The 19949-nt window shown below is 29.0% G+C and overlaps 4 protein-coding genes across 5 annotated transcripts; 1 reads left to right on the forward strand and 3 right to left on the reverse strand.

The window, feature by feature from the left end:
* Positions 1–613: 613 nt before the first annotated feature.
* On the reverse strand, positions 614–4368 carry LOC124499858 (uncharacterized). Its single transcript, XM_047063845.2, is given in 7 exon segments — positions 614–767; positions 846–1205; positions 1273–1645; positions 1713–1945; positions 1947–3766; positions 3829–3924; positions 4010–4368. Coding segments are annotated over 7 exon segments (3054 nt in total). The 5' UTR covers positions 4176–4368; the 3' UTR covers positions 614–761.
* A 90-nt stretch (positions 4369–4458) lies between these two features.
* On the reverse strand, positions 4459–5762 carry CHMP2B (Charged multivesicular body protein 2b). Its single transcript, XM_047063908.2, has 5 exons — positions 5511–5762; positions 5153–5442; positions 4987–5089; positions 4796–4902; positions 4459–4740 (listed from the first exon to the last, which is right to left on the reverse strand). Exons 1-5 carry the CDS (start codon positions 5548–5550, stop codon positions 4636–4638), a joined length of 645 nt encoding a protein of 214 aa, XP_046919864.1. The 5' UTR covers positions 5551–5762; the 3' UTR covers positions 4459–4635.
* Positions 5763–5958: 196 nt separating this feature from the next.
* Positions 5959–8002, forward strand: twf (twinfilin actin binding protein). The gene is made up of 4 exons (XM_047063891.2): positions 5959–6329; positions 6513–6774; positions 6851–7124; positions 7190–8002. The coding sequence occupies exons 2-4, from the start codon at positions 6534–6536 to the stop codon at positions 7797–7799; spliced, it is 1125 nt and encodes a 374-aa protein (XP_046919847.2). The 5' UTR covers positions 5959–6329; positions 6513–6533; the 3' UTR covers positions 7800–8002.
* On the reverse strand, positions 7984–18424 carry LOC124499277 (uncharacterized). 2 transcript variants are annotated; one of them, XM_075731566.1, is made up of 6 exons: positions 18018–18424; positions 13461–14142; positions 11687–13409; positions 11488–11630; positions 9956–11407; positions 7984–9892 (listed from the first exon to the last, which is right to left on the reverse strand). In XM_075731566.1, the coding sequence occupies exons 2-6, from the start codon at positions 13948–13950 to the stop codon at positions 9048–9050; spliced, it is 4653 nt and encodes a 1550-aa protein (XP_075587681.1). In that variant the 5' UTR covers positions 13951–14142; positions 18018–18424; the 3' UTR covers positions 7984–9047. The 2 variants fall into 2 exon arrangements, with proteins under 2 accessions (XP_075587681.1, XP_075587680.1); XM_075731565.1 differs by having other exon boundaries at positions 11687–13899; positions 18018–18090.
* Positions 18425–19949: the final 1525 nt, after the last annotated feature.

A 19949-nucleotide genomic window follows, 5' to 3' on the forward strand; every position in this document is an offset into this window, starting at 1 on the left:
TTTTTTTTTTTTGAATGAATGAATTATGGCTACATGACACATTACCATTTATGATTTATATTTCACATTTTCATTTTGCATTAGATTGAAATCAAATATTAATCTTGATAGAAATGTTTGATCATTGGTATGTTTGATTGAATGAACAATACAAAAATGAATCACTCATTTGTCATTCAATGTAATCATTTTCTGTTGTCACATACACACACACAAACACACACCTACATCAGGGTTATATTGTTTTTCATCGTCATCGTCATCATCATCATCACCTGTTTGGCCATGAATTGACGATTGTTTATCATCTTCATTGATGATTGGTGGGTGGATGGACAACATGATCTATTTAATTTGGTTCTCAAGGAAACTACAAATAAAAATTTTTATTTTTTTTTTTTGGACAGTATTCTGATTCAATTTGAAATTTATTTTTCCAATGTCATGTATTTTCCAAATTCAAATCAATTCTATTGATGATGGTCTGATGGTGTGCGTGTGTTTTATAGTGTAGGTGTGTAGATGTTAATTGCAAAAAAAAACAAAAAAAGCAGAAGAAAACAAAAAAAACGGAAGAAAAAATTCCATAATCATCATCGACATCGGTCATTTACATTTGAAAAATTTTAATTAATTCAATATATTAAAATGGACATATATTAAAAAAAGAAGGATGTAAAAGTCATGCAAAAAAAAATTTCCAGTCAAAATAATTTATATAAAAAAAAATAAATACAAAATCTGTCATTTGTCATTGATTTTCAATCCTGTAAATGGAAAAAACAAAAATGATTATTAAAAACTAGTTTGTTAAAAAAAAATTCAATGATTCATCATCCACATACCCATTCACTAGGATCAACACCTTCAGAAGAATGATCATCATCATCATTATTATTTTCCAAAGGTTCATCAACATGAGCAAAATATTGACAAAAATCTGTCGGAAGTCCACGATGTGATTCATTTGCCATTCGTATCGATGGATTATTTTGTTGTCGTTTTTGTTGCTGTTCTTCCTGGAATTTTGCTCGCATTTTTGAAAATGCAATCATATCATCCGGTTTCAGATCAATTAATGGATATTTAGCCAACGATAATCGATCAGTATTATCAAGTTGATCAAACCATTGTTTACTTTCTGTGAATAATGGTTTCGAATAATCAGCTGTTGGTGGATAGATTTCATCATGAAAATATTCCGGCTAAATCAATTTAAATTGACGTCGAATTATTATCGTTTGTAATTAATGAAAATAACATGAAACTTACATGATTTCTTGGAACTCTATAACGAAATTTTTCAAATCCATTGACAAACATTCGTATACCGGTTGCTATTTCACAATTACGCACACAGCATTGTGTTCTAGGCCAAAAATCGATGGCTAAATGATTTGTTGGAAAACGATAAGATTCCAGTGGTTTAATTATTAAACGTTCTTCTAGTGATGAGGATTCTTGATTCAATTCAAGACTAATAAAATGTACAGTGTTTTCACCACGGCCAGCTAGATATAAAATTCTTGTATCTTCATCAAAATGTGGCACCAAAAATGATGGTAATGAAGACATATCATGAATGAATAGATATTGTAATTTGTTTCCAGTAAATAAATAGAATAAAATTTTACGATTTGAGGTTCTATGATAATCGAATGAAAATATTTGGATATTAATGAAAATGAACCATATAACTATGTATTACTCACTCTTTAGCAGTGACTAGCAATATATTATCGTTGAGAGCCCAACACAAACGATTTGGATTTATTCGTTTTGAAAATTCAACCATCATATCATTGTTGTCGGCTGTTGTTTGGTGGTTGGTCACATTTTTAACCATTAAACATTTATCGGCAAGCGCAGCAATATAAACACAACCATTTATGAATCGATTCCATTGAATTGTTCTTATAAAAACATTACAATCAATAATTTGTCGTCCGTGATCGTTGTTGAATATCCCAAATGAGTATAAATTGATCGATTGATGATGCTATTACGTTTTTGGCCATCGGATGATATTTTATGGATGTTATCGATGTTTGACGAAATGATAAATCATTCGAAATTGCATTGAACTCGAAATCCGGCTGTTCCAACATCAGCATATCGATTGTATTTGAATTAATTAAATCATCATAAAAAGAAGATGGTAATGTAAAATGTTGAATGATACCATCATTCAAACCGATAGCCAAACAATCGGAATCAAATGGATCCAAATCAAAACAATTGATTTCACTTGGACAATTAATATAGCCAAGGCCATTGTGTTCATCATATCCTTTGGAATCAATAATTTTGATTGAAATCTGATTCAAACGATCACTACGAACAAATATTCCATATTTATTATTGATGTGAAAAAAATCAAAATTCAATGTACGTGATTGGCTTATACATGGCATAGCAGGTACAAGTTTACGATCATAAACCGATCCATCAATGTATTTCAGATGATTTGAATCAATTAATCTTGAAACATTATCATCGATATTGTTATCTGATAATTCTATTTCATTGTTTTCGATACATTCATTGTTGTTATCATTGGGATCAGCGATTAGTTCACCGAAAAATTTTGCAAATAATTTCTGTTCATTAACGCTCCAATATTGATCAAAATCCAAGGCAAAATTTTCACCAAATCTATAAATTTCGGAAAAATTTCGTTTGTTTGGATTTAAAGTGATCCAGTTGATTCGATTCAATAACGATATTTTGGATGTAAACATTTTTTGATCAATTTTCGTGTGTGGTGAAAATGTGGCAGGAAATTGTTTGTATGAAAAATTATCATTGAATGATGATGAGGATTTTTTCGGTGCCTGATAACTGTAAGGTAACAATGTTCCATCGGCAGTCAAAATGATTAGACAGTCAATTTGTTTTTCATTCACATTAACCGAACGTTTAGACATTAATGCAGAATCTACAATTTGTTTATGATCTTCAGGTAGTGTAATATAAGATTTTGTATTATCAAATGTATTGAAACGATTTGTATCAAGATACATTTCATCCACTATAGAATGTACAATAGATTTTCCATTACGAAGTGTTAGATAAACAATACCGGCATCTGGATCAAAACGAGGTAAATAAATGGTGGATGGATTTTGTCGATATGAACCACATTCAGCGTGTGTGAATATTGGTTGATTGAAATTACGAATATCATAGATGCTCAGATTACTATTCTTACGACGATCCAATAAACTAACCAAAACATATGGCCGGCTTTTCGGTCCATCCAATGAAACTATACGTGAATGTGTTTCATTCCAACATTGCAGTGGTTGCGATTTGATAGTATCATTAGGACTAATTGAACGTAAATCCATCATCGATACAATTGATTCGGATCGTTGTGCATTGATTTGATTGGCAAAAATTGTTTGTCCAACATAATTGAAATCAAACGAAGCATGAATTTCATATTCCAATGATGACCATGTTGCTATTGGATCATTTTGAATATCATTTATGTCATAAAGCGATATCGATTGATTTGTCAATGAATTCAGCACAATTTGTTCTTCCAATGTCGGATGAAAACGAAAACCATCAATAGAACCGTTTGTAAAGGTCAATTCTTTGGCCAACAATTTTGGTCTATTATCCAGTTGGATTGTCTCAAAATCATCAAATGGAATGACCGGCAATCGAAGTAATTGCAATGAATCACCACTTGATACAGCCAATATATCATCATGCAATGGATGGAATGATAAATCCGTAATATCAAAATTCGGTTGTACTGAATAATATTTTTAAAAAATAGATAAGTTTCAATCATTATCATTGTTTTAAATTATTTACGAATAATTTGCAAAAGATAATTGTCCATTTTCTGGATGTAGCCATTTTCTTTCTGAAAATTTCGAAAATTCCATGATGAACCGACAACAATTTGATCTGAAAATTGGAAAAAAAAATTTATTTTAGAAAATAAAAACAACAACATAAAAGTAGAATATATATATATAATAGAAATTGTTACTTGATGATAATCGATGTGAATGTAGAAAACCACCAGTTGCAATTGAATTATGGCTAATTTTTGCCTGTCTACATGATAATGGTTGAAAATATTTATCTAAATATTTGAAACATTTTTTCGGTATTCGACATTCAACATTTTTCCATGGATTCACTGAAGAAAACATTCCGATAACAATAATTAAATGTAAATGAAAAAAAATGGGCGTTGGCGGTTTAGTTTTTATTTCATTGACAATTTTTTTTATTATGTGCCGGATGAATAGGTTTTGTTTTTTTTGTTTGGTTTTGACAAGAAAAAAAAACTGACAACAATTTGAATAATGAATTGGTGCGTTTCTGTTATACACACACACGCACACACACAACAAATTCTATATAGCAGCAGAATTCATTAAATTACGAGAATAATACTCAGAGAAAAGTTTACGGAAAAATAAATACAAATGATTGGAAAATTTTATTTTTTATTAATCACAAGGCACAAATGTTGTCGAATTGAAAAAAAAAATCAAAATAAATTCAACAAAAAGAGATTAAATAATGAAATAATGAAATTGACAATAAAAACAACAAGAGAAAAAATAAATTAATATTCATATAGATATTTTTAACATCCATTCCAGTCTAGATTTTTTGTTTCGAACCAGTTGTTTTGGTTTTACTTGTACCGGCAATCAATTCATCGATATCGATATCAAGATCATTATTGGGTGTTTTAACTTTGGAAAGCTATAAGAACGGAAAAAAATGAATTATATTGATTGAATGATTTTTATCCAATTACCTTGCCAGAGATTTCAATACCAATTTCATCAAGAATTTTATTGACAACCAAATCCTGTTCTTGTTCATCATCCGAATCACCAAGTATATCATTCAATGATTCTTCCACTAAATTATTTTGAAGAAAAAAAAATATTTTTCATTCATTCATTCAATCCATTCATTATTGTTATTATTATTATTGATACTCACTCATTTCATCCATCATATCAATTTTTTGATTTTCTTGAGCAAAATCCTTAAGAATACCACCAAGTTTTTCTGGATTCATTTGTTCATTAGACATTTTCATTGCCTAATTAAATATGAATGAATTATTTACAATGATTGCATCTACAAAAAAAACAACAAATCTTACATCGGTACTACTAGCCAAAGCCTGTGCTAATACATCATTAGCACCCATCATTTTTGTTTGCGAACCAATGGCACCGATTTTTGTATTGGCCATCATATTACGGGTTTTTTGCTGTCTTATCTGCACCAATTGTTTGGCCAACATTTTACATGCTTGTGTTTGACCTTGTTTAGCCAGTTGTTTAATTTGTATCTCTAATTTTTTTTCTTCACGTTCTAGATCGGCATTACTACGTTGGACTTGGCGTTGAGCTCGTGATATTTCACGTTGATTACGTCGTGCAGCTTCAGCTATTTGTTTTTGTGAATCAAAATTATCGATAAACAAAAATGGAATTGTTATAATTATGAATAAATACCTGCCGATTCTTTTTTACCACCACCGCCGAACCAGCTCATTTTCCAAATTTGCTTATTTATTCGCCAATTTTGGCAATCGAATATTTTTAGTTGAAAAAACAGTCTTGATTGGAAATGTCACAAAAACAAAACAATGATCATAAATGGCGTATATTTGGTATCTTTTTTTTGCTTGGTTGAACAGAAAAAAAAATAAATTAATTAAATGACGAAATTAAATAGAACTCGATCGATCGATGTCAATGTGAAATAATATATCTACTATTTCGACCAAACATAAACAAATAGTATACAACTATTTCAACTTGTTCGGCCAGTATTTCATAAATGAAATACTGTGGTAGTGGTATATATGTTGACAGTGGACAAAAAAAATCAACAGACGTTGCAAAATATATACAGAAACAATTCGATTTTGTTGCATTGTTTCTGTGTATATTTCCACACAATTCAATTATATATATATATGATGAATTAACACATGATTATCATCATCAGTTTTTTTTTTAAATTTATATTGTCTGTATGTCCATTGTGTATTGATAACAACGCCCAATCATTGTCGAATTGAAATCATCACGATTTACAATTCGAAAAAACAAAATAATCATCATTTTTTATTATTATCCCTTATTCTGGGATTTTGATTTTGTGAATATATTATATTAGAATTTAGAATTTTTTATTTACTACATTTTTTTATTCAAAGTTTTTCCTTTAGAATTTTTTTTTCATATTGTTTAGTTGTTTATATATTATATATATTTATAGAACAATATAATTCTACAAATTCTGCCATTTAATAAATTCAAATACATGTAAGTAATACATTCATTTATTTATTTATATATTATACGCCTGTTCTGTTTTGATTACACACAGCCACACCCCAATAAACAAATTTAACCCAAACAATTCTTGTATACTATGTAATGATTCTGTTTTCAACTTGAATTCATTTGTTGTTTGTTTGTTTGTTTATTTTTTTTTCATTTTTGTAGAAAATTTCAAATCATTGAATCATGGATTTAGGTCTAATCAAACCGAATAATGAATTGGATGGTCATTTGAAACAGGCACGAGAATCCGGTAATAAATATCGTTGGCTATTAATCATGATTGATCGACAAAAATGTCAGATGACATTGGAGAATAAATTTATCAAACAAAAAGATTGGAAAAATGATTATCAACGTTTCTACAATCAAATTAATCGTGATGATAATCGGCCATTCTTTTTGCTTATTCATCTTGATGCTGATGGTGAGATATTGATGAAAATTGAATGAAAAATTATCAATTATTCATGTTAGAATTTGATTATTATCATTATTATTAGATATTAATTGGCTATTGATACATATGTCACCACCGAAATCTGATGTTAAACAAAAAATGGTGGCCGCATCAACCAAAGCAACATTGAAGAATTCATTTGGTTCACCATTAATAACAATGGATTTGTTTATCGAAGATTTTGATGATCTTAGTGTTGAAAAAATTTATGATCAAATTCAAACACGACAACATGATAAACGACAAGTGCAAACATTACAAGAACTTGAACATCAAAAACAACAAGAATTGGAAGTAATGCACAAGATTGAACATTGGTAAATTGTTTTTGTTTTTTCGAATTTTCAAATATATGGATAATAAATTCTCTTCAATCTGATAGCAATCTAGGTCGTTCCGGTGGAGCATTGCATTTTAATTGTCTATTGGATCAAACGGCTGAAATGGAATTGAAAAATTTTCAACAAGGACATCATTGTTGTATTCGTTTCATAATGTCAAATGATTTTTCTAAAGTTGTTTATGATGGTAAATTAACATTGGACTATTGTCCATTATTATCGAAACGTTGGGATTATAAACGATCAGATGAACATGGCCAAATGCTTTTGCCTGAACATTTTCAACCAGGTTATATAATATTTCGTTTTCGTCATTTTAATCCATTAGATGATTATGGTGAATCAGAAGAACGTTTCGTTATGATTAGCTATGTACCAAGCGATAATACATTGCCGGCTAAATTAAGATTTTCCTATTCAGTTAATCTAAATTCAATGGTTGAAAAAATGAATGATAAACTAGATAATCATGTAAAATATTTTGAAGCTGGCTCATTGGACGAAGTGACTGTTTTACGAATATTCTATCTATTATATCCATCATTGGATACGGATATGCATGAACAAAAACAACAAAATGAAATGGCACCACCGTTAAAATTTGATAAACCATTGGCACGTGGTCGTGGTCCACGTCGTATTATTCGATAAACAAAAAAAAAATATATAGAGAAACAATAACCAAAAAAATCGATCAAATTCAATAATCAAACAAACAAACAAAAAACAACAATAACACAAATTATGATGATTGTCCAAATTATTAAAAGTAAAAATAATTTTCTCCAATTTCATTTTTCGAAAATTTTTATGAATAATTTTCAAATTTATAGAATTAAAAATTTTAAAATTTATTTATTATTTTCCTTTTCTTCTTTCCTTTCCTTTAATTTCAACTATATTTTTGTTTCCTCTTTGTCACCATTTTTTTTTCTTGTAATATTTAAATATATGGCATATGGAATAAGAATTGAGACATTGGAATGGAGAAAAAAAATGATGATGATGATGATGAGGAAAGTGAATAATTAAGAGCAACAACATACATATGATGTATACATTTTGGAACATGGACATATAGAGATTGTTCAATAATAATGTTGGGTTTGTTTGTAGGAATTTTCAAAAAAAAATTGAACAAAAGAGCGGCTGAAGGGAGCGAAATAAAATTCCAAATACTTAGGGTTATATTTCGTTAAAGAATCGAAAATTGATTCAACAAATTGATGGAAGAAAATGAAAAATATCGATTGATTCCGATGGAAGAAAATGGGCGAGTGGGAAAACAAAACAACATGACATCTATGATGATGATGATGATGATGAACGAAATAATTAATCAATCAATCGATTATTGATCAATTCTGAATCAATTTATCAACAATCAACAATTTGTTTACAAACAATAACAATTCAATGTGTGTGTGTGTGTTTATGTGAATGTAACATTAAAACAGAAATACAGAAAAAGAATGAGAATCAATAACAACATAATTCCGTAATTATATGATCAAAAAAAAAATTTGATTGTAAATAATAATAAAATTCAACATTCAATCGATCAGAATCCATTGATTGATCGATCAATAAATATATTTAAAGATTGGCATAGGATTTTTTTTTATCGGTGAAATCGATTTTTTCATAAATCATAGAATTTGTGGTCATCATTGTAAATGTAAAAATAAAAATAATTGATGATGATTATGATTGCGGAATTTTTCTCTTATATTCCAATCAATTGATTAATTTTCAATAATAATGACTGATTTGAATAAGGAAATATGATTGGAAAGGGAAAAAATTAAGATTAGAAAGAAATTTCTCATCAACTGAGATATTAAAGAGAATGGAATTTGGAATTTTTTTTTTTCATTTCTTTTTTTTTTATTAAGATTATTATGATGATGATGTTGATGTTGATAATGTTGCTGATGAATCATTCTGTGTGGTTGTTACCGTTGTTGCCGTATTTGATGTTGATTGTATTGCTATGACTGATGCAGTGACGTTAGCTGTAGCTGTAGCTGTATTTTGTTCATAATTCATATTGATTATAACAGCACAAATTTTATTTGGATCAGTTTCATTTGGCATTTTTATCATCGCTTTATAGACAATTTCCGATGGAAATAATGATGATAGATGATAATAGATTTTCGAACGTATTACATTGAATTGTTGTTGTTGTTGTTGTTGTTGAATTGTAACATTACGATCGGTTTGTTGTAATAATGGATCAATCAATGTTTGGCCCACTAATTGATTATGATAATGATGATTTTGTTGATTAATAAGATGATTATGATCAATGTTTGATGTTGATGATAATCCAGCTGACATATCTACATCCGTTTTTTGTTGTCGTTGTGTTGATTGCCAATTTGATTGCTGTGTATGTTGTTGTTGTTGATGTTTATGATGATGATAATGATTAAGATGATGAGAATTATGATAAGATTCTTGTGTTGATATTAAATTAATTAGATGTTGTTGTGGTTGTTGTTGTTGTTGTTGCGGATGATAATGATGAACAATTTGATCATCAATTAATGCGGCTGCAATAGGATTCGAACGATTTGTTGTATTGTTGATATTTAATGTTGTAATATTGGAATATTTCTGATGATAAGGTGATTGTGATGATTGTTTATGTGGATGATGATGTTGTTGTTGTTGTGAAATATAATGTGATGATGATAATGTATGCGGATCAATTGTTGCGGATGTGGCAGTGCCTAAATCTAAAAAAAACGATCAAAAAAAAATGTTATTTCATAAAAGAAAAAAAAATATTCATTTCATACCTATGGGAATAATATCATTCGATGATGATAATGAATGTGATTTAATCATCAATGGTTTACCATGTATATTAACCGTTTGTTGCTGTTGATGATTTTGATGATGATGATGATGAAGATGATGATGATGATGTTGATTAGAATTATGATGATTAAATTGAATTGGTGATTGATTGGTTGTTGTTGTTGTATTCGTTCGACATGATTGTGTATTCAATGGATTTCGAATGGAATTTGTTGAAGATTGTTGATTATTATATGGCTGTTGTTGGCTATCGCCACCACCATAAGATGAAAATGATAATGTTGCCATTGAATTAGATAATGTTTGTACTAATAAACCGTTTTGATTGTTTGTTCCTTGGTTATGATGGCCACCACCGATTACCATATTCCAGCTTTTTGCCTGTGATAATTTTTCTTTATTTGTTGATACTGGAAACAGATTTGGTAATCGTGGATCAGCATCAGAATATAATGTTAATTGTCTTTCTAATTTTCGATGTGATTGTTGTTGATTAATTGTTGATTTATTCTTTGATTGTTGGCTATTATTTGTTCCATTATCATTGTTATTGATAATACGATTCCGTTGTTGTTGTGATTGTTGTTGTTGCTGTTTTTCTTGAAGCTCTATTGACACACTGGATTTGGTACGAAACAATGTTTTCTTCTGCATCGTATTCATCGACATACCAGATGTACCAGGTATAAGTATACCGCTACTATTATCAGCGCTAGACCAAATATTAGCCAAATTATTATTTGAACTTGATGATTGAGAATTTTTTGAATGATGATTTAATGGTAAACTTTTTAACATTCTAAGTTGTTTGCTATTGTTTGTCTGTTGACCATTATTTTTATTTGTTATTAATGATGAATCGGATGAATGAAAATCATTGGATTTTGATTGCATTACAATCAAATTATTATTATTATTATTATTATTTGCTATTGTTGTAGAACATTGTGAAGATGATGTTGATATTGATGACGTGGATGATGACGATGTTGAATTTGTTGTCGATGTTGATGGTAATTTTTGTCGTTCTGGATGATAATATTTGCATTTATTACCATATGTACATTTTTTATCATATGGACAAATCTTATTGAATTTGGCAATATTACGAACATTTTCTGATGACAATGGTTTTGATAGAAATTTATCCAATGATGGTCCATGTGGACCAAGTGGATCATCTGGTGGCATAAATTCATCTTCAACAAATAGATACATTAATAAACGTTCATCAACAAGTTTTTTATATTCTAAATTATCGGCAACTAGATCACGATAGAGATCATTCGATACGATTATAGCATCATTTTTTAATGCATGATTCAATATATAACGATCATCATATGATGCCAATATACGACCAGATACATTACGTGATGGTGTAAAATATAATAGACCATCTTGTTCAAGTTTAAGAAGAATTTCACGATCTTAGGTGGGAGGATAGAAGAAAACAGAAAATTTTTTTTTTTGTAGAAATTATACATTTGAAAACAATTGAATTTTATACCTTTAACAGGAAGATCAAAATCGGCATTTGGTGATTTTCTCCATGATGGCACAAATATAGCAATATTTTGATGGCCACGTGATTTAAACCAATCCACACAAAGTTCAATACCACGACATGAAAAATATTTCTGTTTACCATGACTGTGAAAGAAAAAAATTATTGAATATATTTCTCAATAGTCAATGTTAACACTTACTTTACAGCAACATTACTGCCATCAATTACGATTGGACGTAATTCAATACCACCACTAATGCTAGCTCGATTATTTGTTGAAATATTTGTTGCTGTGGTCAAATTATTTCCATTATTGACATTTAAATTGGAATTATTATTAGATGTAGATGATGAAGATGATGATGATCCAATTACTGGACTAGATAAAGTTTTACCAACAGTTGATTTAGCAGCATCACCACCACCACCACTACCACCAACATTGGATGAATTATAATTGAGCAATATCGATGATGATATTGAACATCCAAGAGGTTGATGTTGATGATGATGATGTTGTTGTGGATGATGATATATTGTTGATTGTTGTGGCTGTTGTTGTTGTTGTTGTTGTTGAAAATGTTGTTGATGATTATTATTATTATTAAGATTCAATTGTAATTGATTATTTCTTTTCATCATATTCACATTCATATTTGATGATATATTGATCAATTGTGCAAGTAATTCATTTTGTTGACAATTAATACCCAATAAATCTATTGCTTGTCGAACCTGTAATTCAGTATAGCCAAGTTTTTTAGCAAATTTTACTTTAGCTTCAAATTCCGATGATTTTTGATCATTATTAATAAATGATGATAATGACAATGATGATGATGTATTATTAATATTAACATTAGAATCATTTGAATTGGTAAACATTTGTCTTGTAACATATTCAGAATATTCTTCTGATAATGTTTCCGATGATGTACGATCAATTTCAGCATGATGTGTTGAATTGTTAAATTGTTGTTCAGTTTGTTGTTGTTGCCAATGTTGTTGTTGTTGTTGCTGTTGCTGTTGCTGTTGTTGTTGTTGATTTTTCTTAGCTTTACGTTTCTTTTTATGACGATTATTTGTATTTCGATTATTCGATTGTTTTGTTCGTGTTTGTTGAGAATTTCCAATCGCTGATTGTAGATCATTTGTTTGAATTTTTATTAAAGGTGCTGTTGTAGTTGTTGTTGTTGTCATCGTTGATTCCGGTACTTGTGTAACATTGTACAATGATGATAATGGATCAATATTATCGAATTGATTAGATTCTGCAAACGATAATAACTGTTGCTGTGATTGTTGCTGATGATGTTGTAGTTCATTTGTTTGCGGTCGAAATCCTAGATCAACATCTGTATCTTGATCTGGTGTTGTTGAATTACCAGAATCAATAAGATCAGTGACTAATTTTCTTAATTCACTATTTTGTGATGATTCTGGATCAGAATCATAGCTTGAATCAACACCATTACCAGCACCACCACCACCACCACCACCGGTAGCCATTGTATTTGTTGATGTTTTCTTTAACATTTGTTGTTGTGATTGATTAAAATTATTTTGATCATTATTTAATGATGGTAGAATACAGGTTGCTGATGTATGATCACCATCGTTTTCTGTTGACCAAATTGAATTGGTTAATTGATGATGATGATCATACATTATATTTGAAATCGGTTTTATCAGCTTATTATTGTTATTATTCACAGAATTATTTTGAAACAATTGATGATGATGATGACCACTACAATCAATTGTAACCGGCGTTGAAGTCAACATTGTTGTTGTCACAGTATTATTATTGTGTAAAATTGGACAATTCTGTTCCTCCTGCTGTTGCTGCTGCTGCTGCTGTTGTTTTGGTTGTTGATCATTGACAGCCGATGAAATAATAATATCATCATCATCGTCATTACCTTTACAAAGATGCATATGGTTATTATAATCATTTATTATTTTATCGTTACCTAGTGATAATCGTTCATTGATAATTTTATCGATACAATTATGTTTTTTTACATCATCCGGATGTCTATTTTCCTCATTATTATCATCATCTTCATCCTCCTCCTCATCCTCTTCTTCTTCTTCTTCATCATCATCATCATCTTCTTCTTCATCCATTGATGAATCTTCACCTTCATCATCATCATCATCATCATCACTATCATCATCATCATCATCTGAATGTTTTGGACGTAATCTTGTTGTAGTCATTGTTGTTGCTGTTGTCGATCTTTTCGTTATCATTGCCATGGTCTTTGTCATTGTCGTTGCCGTCGTTATTGCTGTTGCTGTTGTTGTTGTTGTTGTTGTTGTTGTTGTGGTATTTGTTAACACTTTTGATTGCGGTAACTGATGATAATCCACATGTTCAACAATATTGTTTACTAAATCATCATAATTCTCTATTGATTGTTGTTGCGGATGTTGATTGGATATCGATAATGAATCCATTATTTTTGATTGATTGATTGATTGATTTTTAATCAATTTTTATGATTTTGATTAAAAAAAATATTCAAGAGAAAAACAAAAAAAAAACATTCATTCATTCATTCAATTAAAAATGATGATGATCATCATGTTCTGTTTATCGGACATCTGTACATTGTCGATTGGCAGTACATATCTGCTGTCCATAATAATCTGTTTAATCGGTTCAATATTAGTGAGGGAAAGAGAGTGAGAAAAAAAAATTAGAATCAATTAAAGTGAGAGGGGGGAAAAAATAAATCCTCATGTTGGCGTGATTTTTGTTTGTCTGATTCTAATCTAATGATTAAAATAAAAAAAAATGGAAAAAAATTGGAATTTATTCCAAAATGAATTTAAAATCATTCTCTATGGTAAAATGATTGTACAGAACTAGTACATAAGTGTTATTACACGGATCTATTTTTGTGTTTCACTCTGTATGTGTATGTGCATGTGATTTATCATCAAAAAGAAAAAAAAGAAAGAAAGAAAGAATGCAATAATAAATCAACTTGATCATCTATTTAAGAAAAACCATGGCTACTGTGTTTGTGTGTGTGTGTGTGGATTTTATTAGTCTCATAATAATTTCGATTCATAACATGAAATCAAGCAACAACAACAACAACAACAACAACAATAATAATAACAGAGGAATAAACTGTATGACGCTAATCATTCACAAAATTGCCCCATAAATATCCTAGAACAATTTATATACAAAAGATCAAAGATCCGGTTTTGATGTGGAATGTGTGTATAATGTGTCTGTCTGTGTGTGTGTGTGTGTGTATGTGTAATGGAGTAGAGGATGAAATGAAATGAATCCAAGGAAACCGAAAGACATCAATTTTATTATAGCAACAACAACAACAACAACAACCGTACCATCAAATAGGGAAAAAAAACAAAACAACATCAAAATCAACAAGTTCAAAACACTTATCAAAAAAAAAAAAAAAAAAAATTAGAAATTAGAAAAACACACAGAGAAACATATAAATAATCGGACAAGTCTGATTATTTGAGTGCATTGATATCCAAAAATACATGTCATATATAGATATATATAATATAATAGTTGTTGTGTATGAATTCCGTTCCCGGTACAATATGAAATTTTTTTTTCTTCTTCTCATGGATTGGATCCTGGTTTAATGAGTGGATATATATGTTTGACTATTACTAATGTAGTATCAATGGATCCGAATATATTTTTTTTTTTCGTTTTTCTGTTTTCTGTTTTTATTTTTAGAGATTCATACATTATAATGATGATGATGATGATAATAATAAATATGATGACAAAACCGGATCTTTGTCGATCATCATCATTTTTTTTTATTTGTGATAATTATAAATGAGAAAATAGTGATGATGATAATAGATAAAATTATTATCATCAGATTATAATCATTATATTAGACAGAAAAAAAAAGATTTGATAATTAAAAAACTGAAAAAATTTTTAAGCAACAAAAAAAACTTAGAAAAAAATGAAATGAAAATTACCAAAAAAAAAAAAAAAAAAAACAAATGTTTCAAACAGGAATCGACAAACACCTTTAAGGTTCATGGTTTCCGGTGGAAGTTCTACTGTGTGTGTGTATGCGTGTACGTACAATGATCAATAATAACGAAATATTAATTGATCGACGAATTTTTTCGATTATTTGGTGCATATTTTATTTTTGTAATATAACTTGATAATAATAAAAAAAAAGAAAATTAAAACAAAAAAAAAACAAAAAAAACAAAACAAACTAAAACAGGATATTGATCAATCATTGATAATCATTTCTCTCTCTCTCTCTCTTTGATAATTGCAATGTACTCGCACACACACACACACACACACACACACATGCAAGCACACATATAATCAATCACAAATCAATCAATCAATCAAATGATTTTAATTTGATTAGAAGAACCGGTAATAATAACATATAACATTGTGACATAATTCATTCAGTTGTTAAGGAAATTTTTTTCCCCTCTGCATTATTTTTAATGAATAAACTGTATGGAAATTCTATGGAAGAAAAAAAAATTGAAACACTTACATTTTTGTAAACATTTTGAATGATAAATCACGAATAATGTTGATGTTATCAAGAACAAAAAAAAATTTGAACAAAAGAAAAGATGAAAATTTGATAAACAACAACAACAACAACAATAACAATGGAAAAAAATTCAAATAGAAAAATTCACGGACGGGCTAATCTGTCACACACACACACACATCTGATTTTTCGTAAAAAGCTCCATGATGATGATGATGATGATTATTTTCATTTTTTGTTTTTGTTTTTTATTAATTTTCATTCTAGAAAAATTTTTTTTTTAATAATCATGAAAAAAATGAAATATCAGGTTACTGAAAATATGAAATTGAAAAACTACTACTAATAGATTGCAAAACAGGATAAAGATGAACAAACAAACAAAAAAAAAATAATTAAGAATTCAATGATGAGGTGGAATATTTATTGGATATCAGTGCATCTGTGCATCTTTGCGTCTGTGTGTGTGTGTGCATTTGATTAAATCAAAATAAATCGAAATCGAAAAAGAATTTTTTTTCTGGATCTTTACTGGAACACACACAGAGAATAAATGGATGGTATTTTTCAAATTATTCTCATCATCATTGCCGTTTTGTCGCCTCTCTAATTTCTTTATACTATAGTTTTTGTTGAAATGCAAACACACACACACACACGCATACAAACAGCAGCTAAATATTCTTATTTATACAAATAAGAAAATATTCTGGATCAAGACTGATGTAGATATATATATAATATAATGATAATAATGATAATATACATGTGTGCAGAATAATGAAGACAAAAAAAAACGAAGAATAATATGAACTTCTTTGGTTTTCATCATCATCATCATCATCATCATAAAAATAAAATAAAAAAAAAGATGAACCCAATGACGTCAATGATGCCGTATATATGTGTATTGATGTGAATGTGTGTCACAATGATGATGATGATGATGATGATGATGACGAGAATGATATTGAATTGAATTTTTGGCCTGTATATTCTATGTATGTGTGTGTTGTTGCTAGAATTCTTTGTAAATTCACATACAAACAAATACAAACACATGCATTTTTCTTTCGTGATTGGCCCACACACATACACATATATATATAAACTAGTTTCAACTCGATCCAAAAGAAAAGAAAAGGAAAAAAAATTCTAAACGGGGTTGTTGGCGCCATCAAAACAAGAAACAGAATATTTGGATAGAAAATCGGTTTTTTTTCTCTGGTACAAACCTACACACACACACACACACGTTTACACAAACTATATATGAATAGATTCTTTCTGGTTTCAAATGTGTGTGTGTTTGCGATGTGTTTTCTGTATCACTTTTCTTTTTGTTTCCATTCATATATACATATACGGCCTAGGTTTAGAGGTTGACACACATACACACAATTTCAAACAACAACAACAATAACAACAACAACAACAACAACAAAAGTATGTAGAATAAACATGGTGTGTATGTATGGTGGTTGTGGTGATGGTGAAAAAGGGGATGAAAAATCAAAATTCCATTCTTTGCGTCGATCAAAAAAAATAAAAAAAATCTATTCATTCATACACGATAAATGATCCAGAATTAGAACTACCGGAATACTTCGATAATTTTATTCATTCATTCATCCATTCATCAACATGATGATGGAATCCATGTGTTATGAATGTATTAATGTACGGTTTTCAATGGAATTGAAAAATTTTTTTTTTTCATATATTCAAATATGATTAATAAAAAAATAATGATGATGATAATTGAATGATTCCAGGTAAAATAAAAAAAAATAAATATTAGGAAAATCATTTTCTTCAAGAAAATGAAAAGAAAAAACATTTTATTTTTTAATCCATTAATCTGAAGATTATGAAATGATAAAAAAATTTAAATTTTCAGTTTTGTTTGACGTCAATGCATGTTAATAATGGTAAATGTAATAATGGAGTGGTAAAAAAAAATAATTGGAAACTTACCTTCATTTTGTTTGATTGATAAATTTATTCTTTCTCTTCTAATTAAGCGTTAATCGATGTTATATTGATTGATTGGTGGATATATATTTGAGTTGATGATCAAATATTTATAAAAATGATGATGATGATTTTTTTGTTTCTTGTAAACAACAAACAAACAAATTTGATCATCAATAGTCATTCAATGAATTGATTATTATATTCATCATCATCATGTGTATATTATTGAGCACCTCGCGCAGCCAATTTGATCATCATCGACAACAACAACAACAACAACAACAAGAAAGTAACAACAATAAAAAACATGCATGCACTACCATCAACAATAATGAAAATATATATAAAAAAAAAAAACATCAACAACAACGACAACAACAGTCAATGAACACAGACGACAAACGAATGAACTAAATAATGAAATTGACCATTCTGAATATTAGAATTTTAAGCAAAAAAAAAAAAAAAAAAAAAATGGTCATCATCATGATGGACACACACACACACACGCACGCACGCACTAAAAGACATGAGCGCTAGTGGTCCAGATTTTTTTTTTCTTCTTCTTCTTCTTCAGCAATCAAACTCAATAATATTCACATCGAAGACCAAGCACAAACATACACACACACACATGCACACTTCTCATATACAGGATTCTACAGTCAAAACACGATTCCTTTGATTTTTTTTGTCGTTATTTTCATTTTCTACTATAATGCAAATAAACACAAAAAAAATCAAGAATTTCGAAGTTTTACAGTAAAATTCTAAATGTGTTCAATCATCATCATCATCATCAATATTTCCACTAGCAGAAATTTCTTGGTTGGCCTAATGTCTTTAATTTTGAAATTTGATGCTTCTGTTTTGATTTTTTTTTCGAATTAAAAAAAACAAAAGAAAGACAATCCTGTTTTCATTTTCATTTTCAAGGTAAACAACCCATCTGATTCGGTCATCATCATCATTATTGAAAATTAAAAAAGAAAACCGGTAGCCGTCTGGTTGGAAAACACACAACAGAAAAATGTTTTATCTCGAACCCATGTTATAATTGATTGATTTTTATCAAGATTTTCGATGATGATGATGGTAATGGGCGCTTCTATTAAAAATCAAGAATATTATGAGTGAGAAAAAAAAATGAAGGTGAAACCAATTCATATGATGATCAACAAAATATATAACAAAGGTCAGAATCGTGACCAATACGACCGATCAATTGGGGAAAGAAAATATCTTCGTTTTTCTTTATCTATTTCATTCAATTTTAAAAAAAGTCACGATTTCATTTTGCTAAATGTGTGAATGATATATGATGATATTGGGCTACCTGTATTGATATTTTTTTCTGGCTTAATATTATTAACCAACAAAAAATATAAAAATAGAATCTACCCATTGGTGGTTCCAGGATATCGAAAACATTTTTATTGTGTGTGTGTGTGTGTCGAAATGAATTGAAAAGTTTCAAATGCAAAAAAAAAACGAATAGGAAATTCACCTTGAAAAAAATACATATATGACATACATAAAATTCCAAAATTTATTTTATTTTTATTTTTGCAATTCGATTGAAGAAAACCTAAACCTAAACCTAAACTGTTGCCAAACAACATTGAAAATAGATTTTTGCCTTTAAGCTATTTAGTTTGGAGACAGAGAGAGAGAGAGAACAAAAAAAAATAATGATGATGATGATCAATTGTATGAATATACGTGTGAATAATATAAGTATAGACAGAGACAGACAGAGAGAGAGAGAGAGAACAGTGAAAAGACCGATTTCGAACCATACATCCTGTTTCGATGATGATGATGATGATGAAGAGAGGTGAAGTAAAGATTTTCTTTCTTACCTGTCCAATCAATTCTGATCTGGTTTCGATTTTGATCATCATCATCATCATTATATTGTCTGCCCAAGTG

This window comes from Dermatophagoides farinae, chromosome 5 (genome assembly GCF_024713945.1).
Source record: "Dermatophagoides farinae isolate YC_2012a chromosome 5, ASM2471394v1, whole genome shotgun sequence".
Classification (NCBI taxonomy): Eukaryota; Metazoa; Arthropoda; class Arachnida; order Sarcoptiformes; family Pyroglyphidae; genus Dermatophagoides; species Dermatophagoides farinae.

Coding starts and splice junctions, on each gene's coding strand:
- CHMP2B (XM_047063908.2), bottom strand. CDS start 5,550: ATGAGCTGGTTCGGCGGTGGTGGTAAAAAAGAATCGGCAG. Junction 5,443..5,510: donor TGGTAAAAAAGAATCGGCAG/GTATTTATTCAT, acceptor AAAAACAAATAG/CTGAAGCTGCACGACGTAAT. Junction 4,903..4,986: donor TGATATGATGGATGAAATGA/GTGAGTATCAAT, acceptor AAAATAATTTAG/TGGAAGAATCATTGAATGAT.
- twf (XM_047063891.2), top strand. CDS start 6,534: ATGGATTTAGGTCTAATCAAACCGAATAATGAATTGGATGGTCATTTG. Junction 6,775..6,850: donor TATTCATCTTGATGCTGATG/GTGAGATATTGA, acceptor CATTATTATTAG/ATATTAATTGGCTATTGATA. Junction 7,125..7,189: donor ATGCACAAGATTGAACATTG/GTAAATTGTTTT, acceptor TCAATCTGATAG/CAATCTAGGTCGTTCCGGTG.
- LOC124499277 (XM_075731565.1), bottom strand. Junction 11,631..11,686: donor GGCAGTAATGTTGCTGTAAA/GTAAGTGTTAAC, acceptor TTTCTTTCACAG/TCATGGTAAACAGAAATATT. Junction 9,893..9,955: donor GAATGATATTATTCCCATAG/GTATGAAATGAA, acceptor CGTTTTTTTTAG/ATTTAGGCACTGCCACATCC.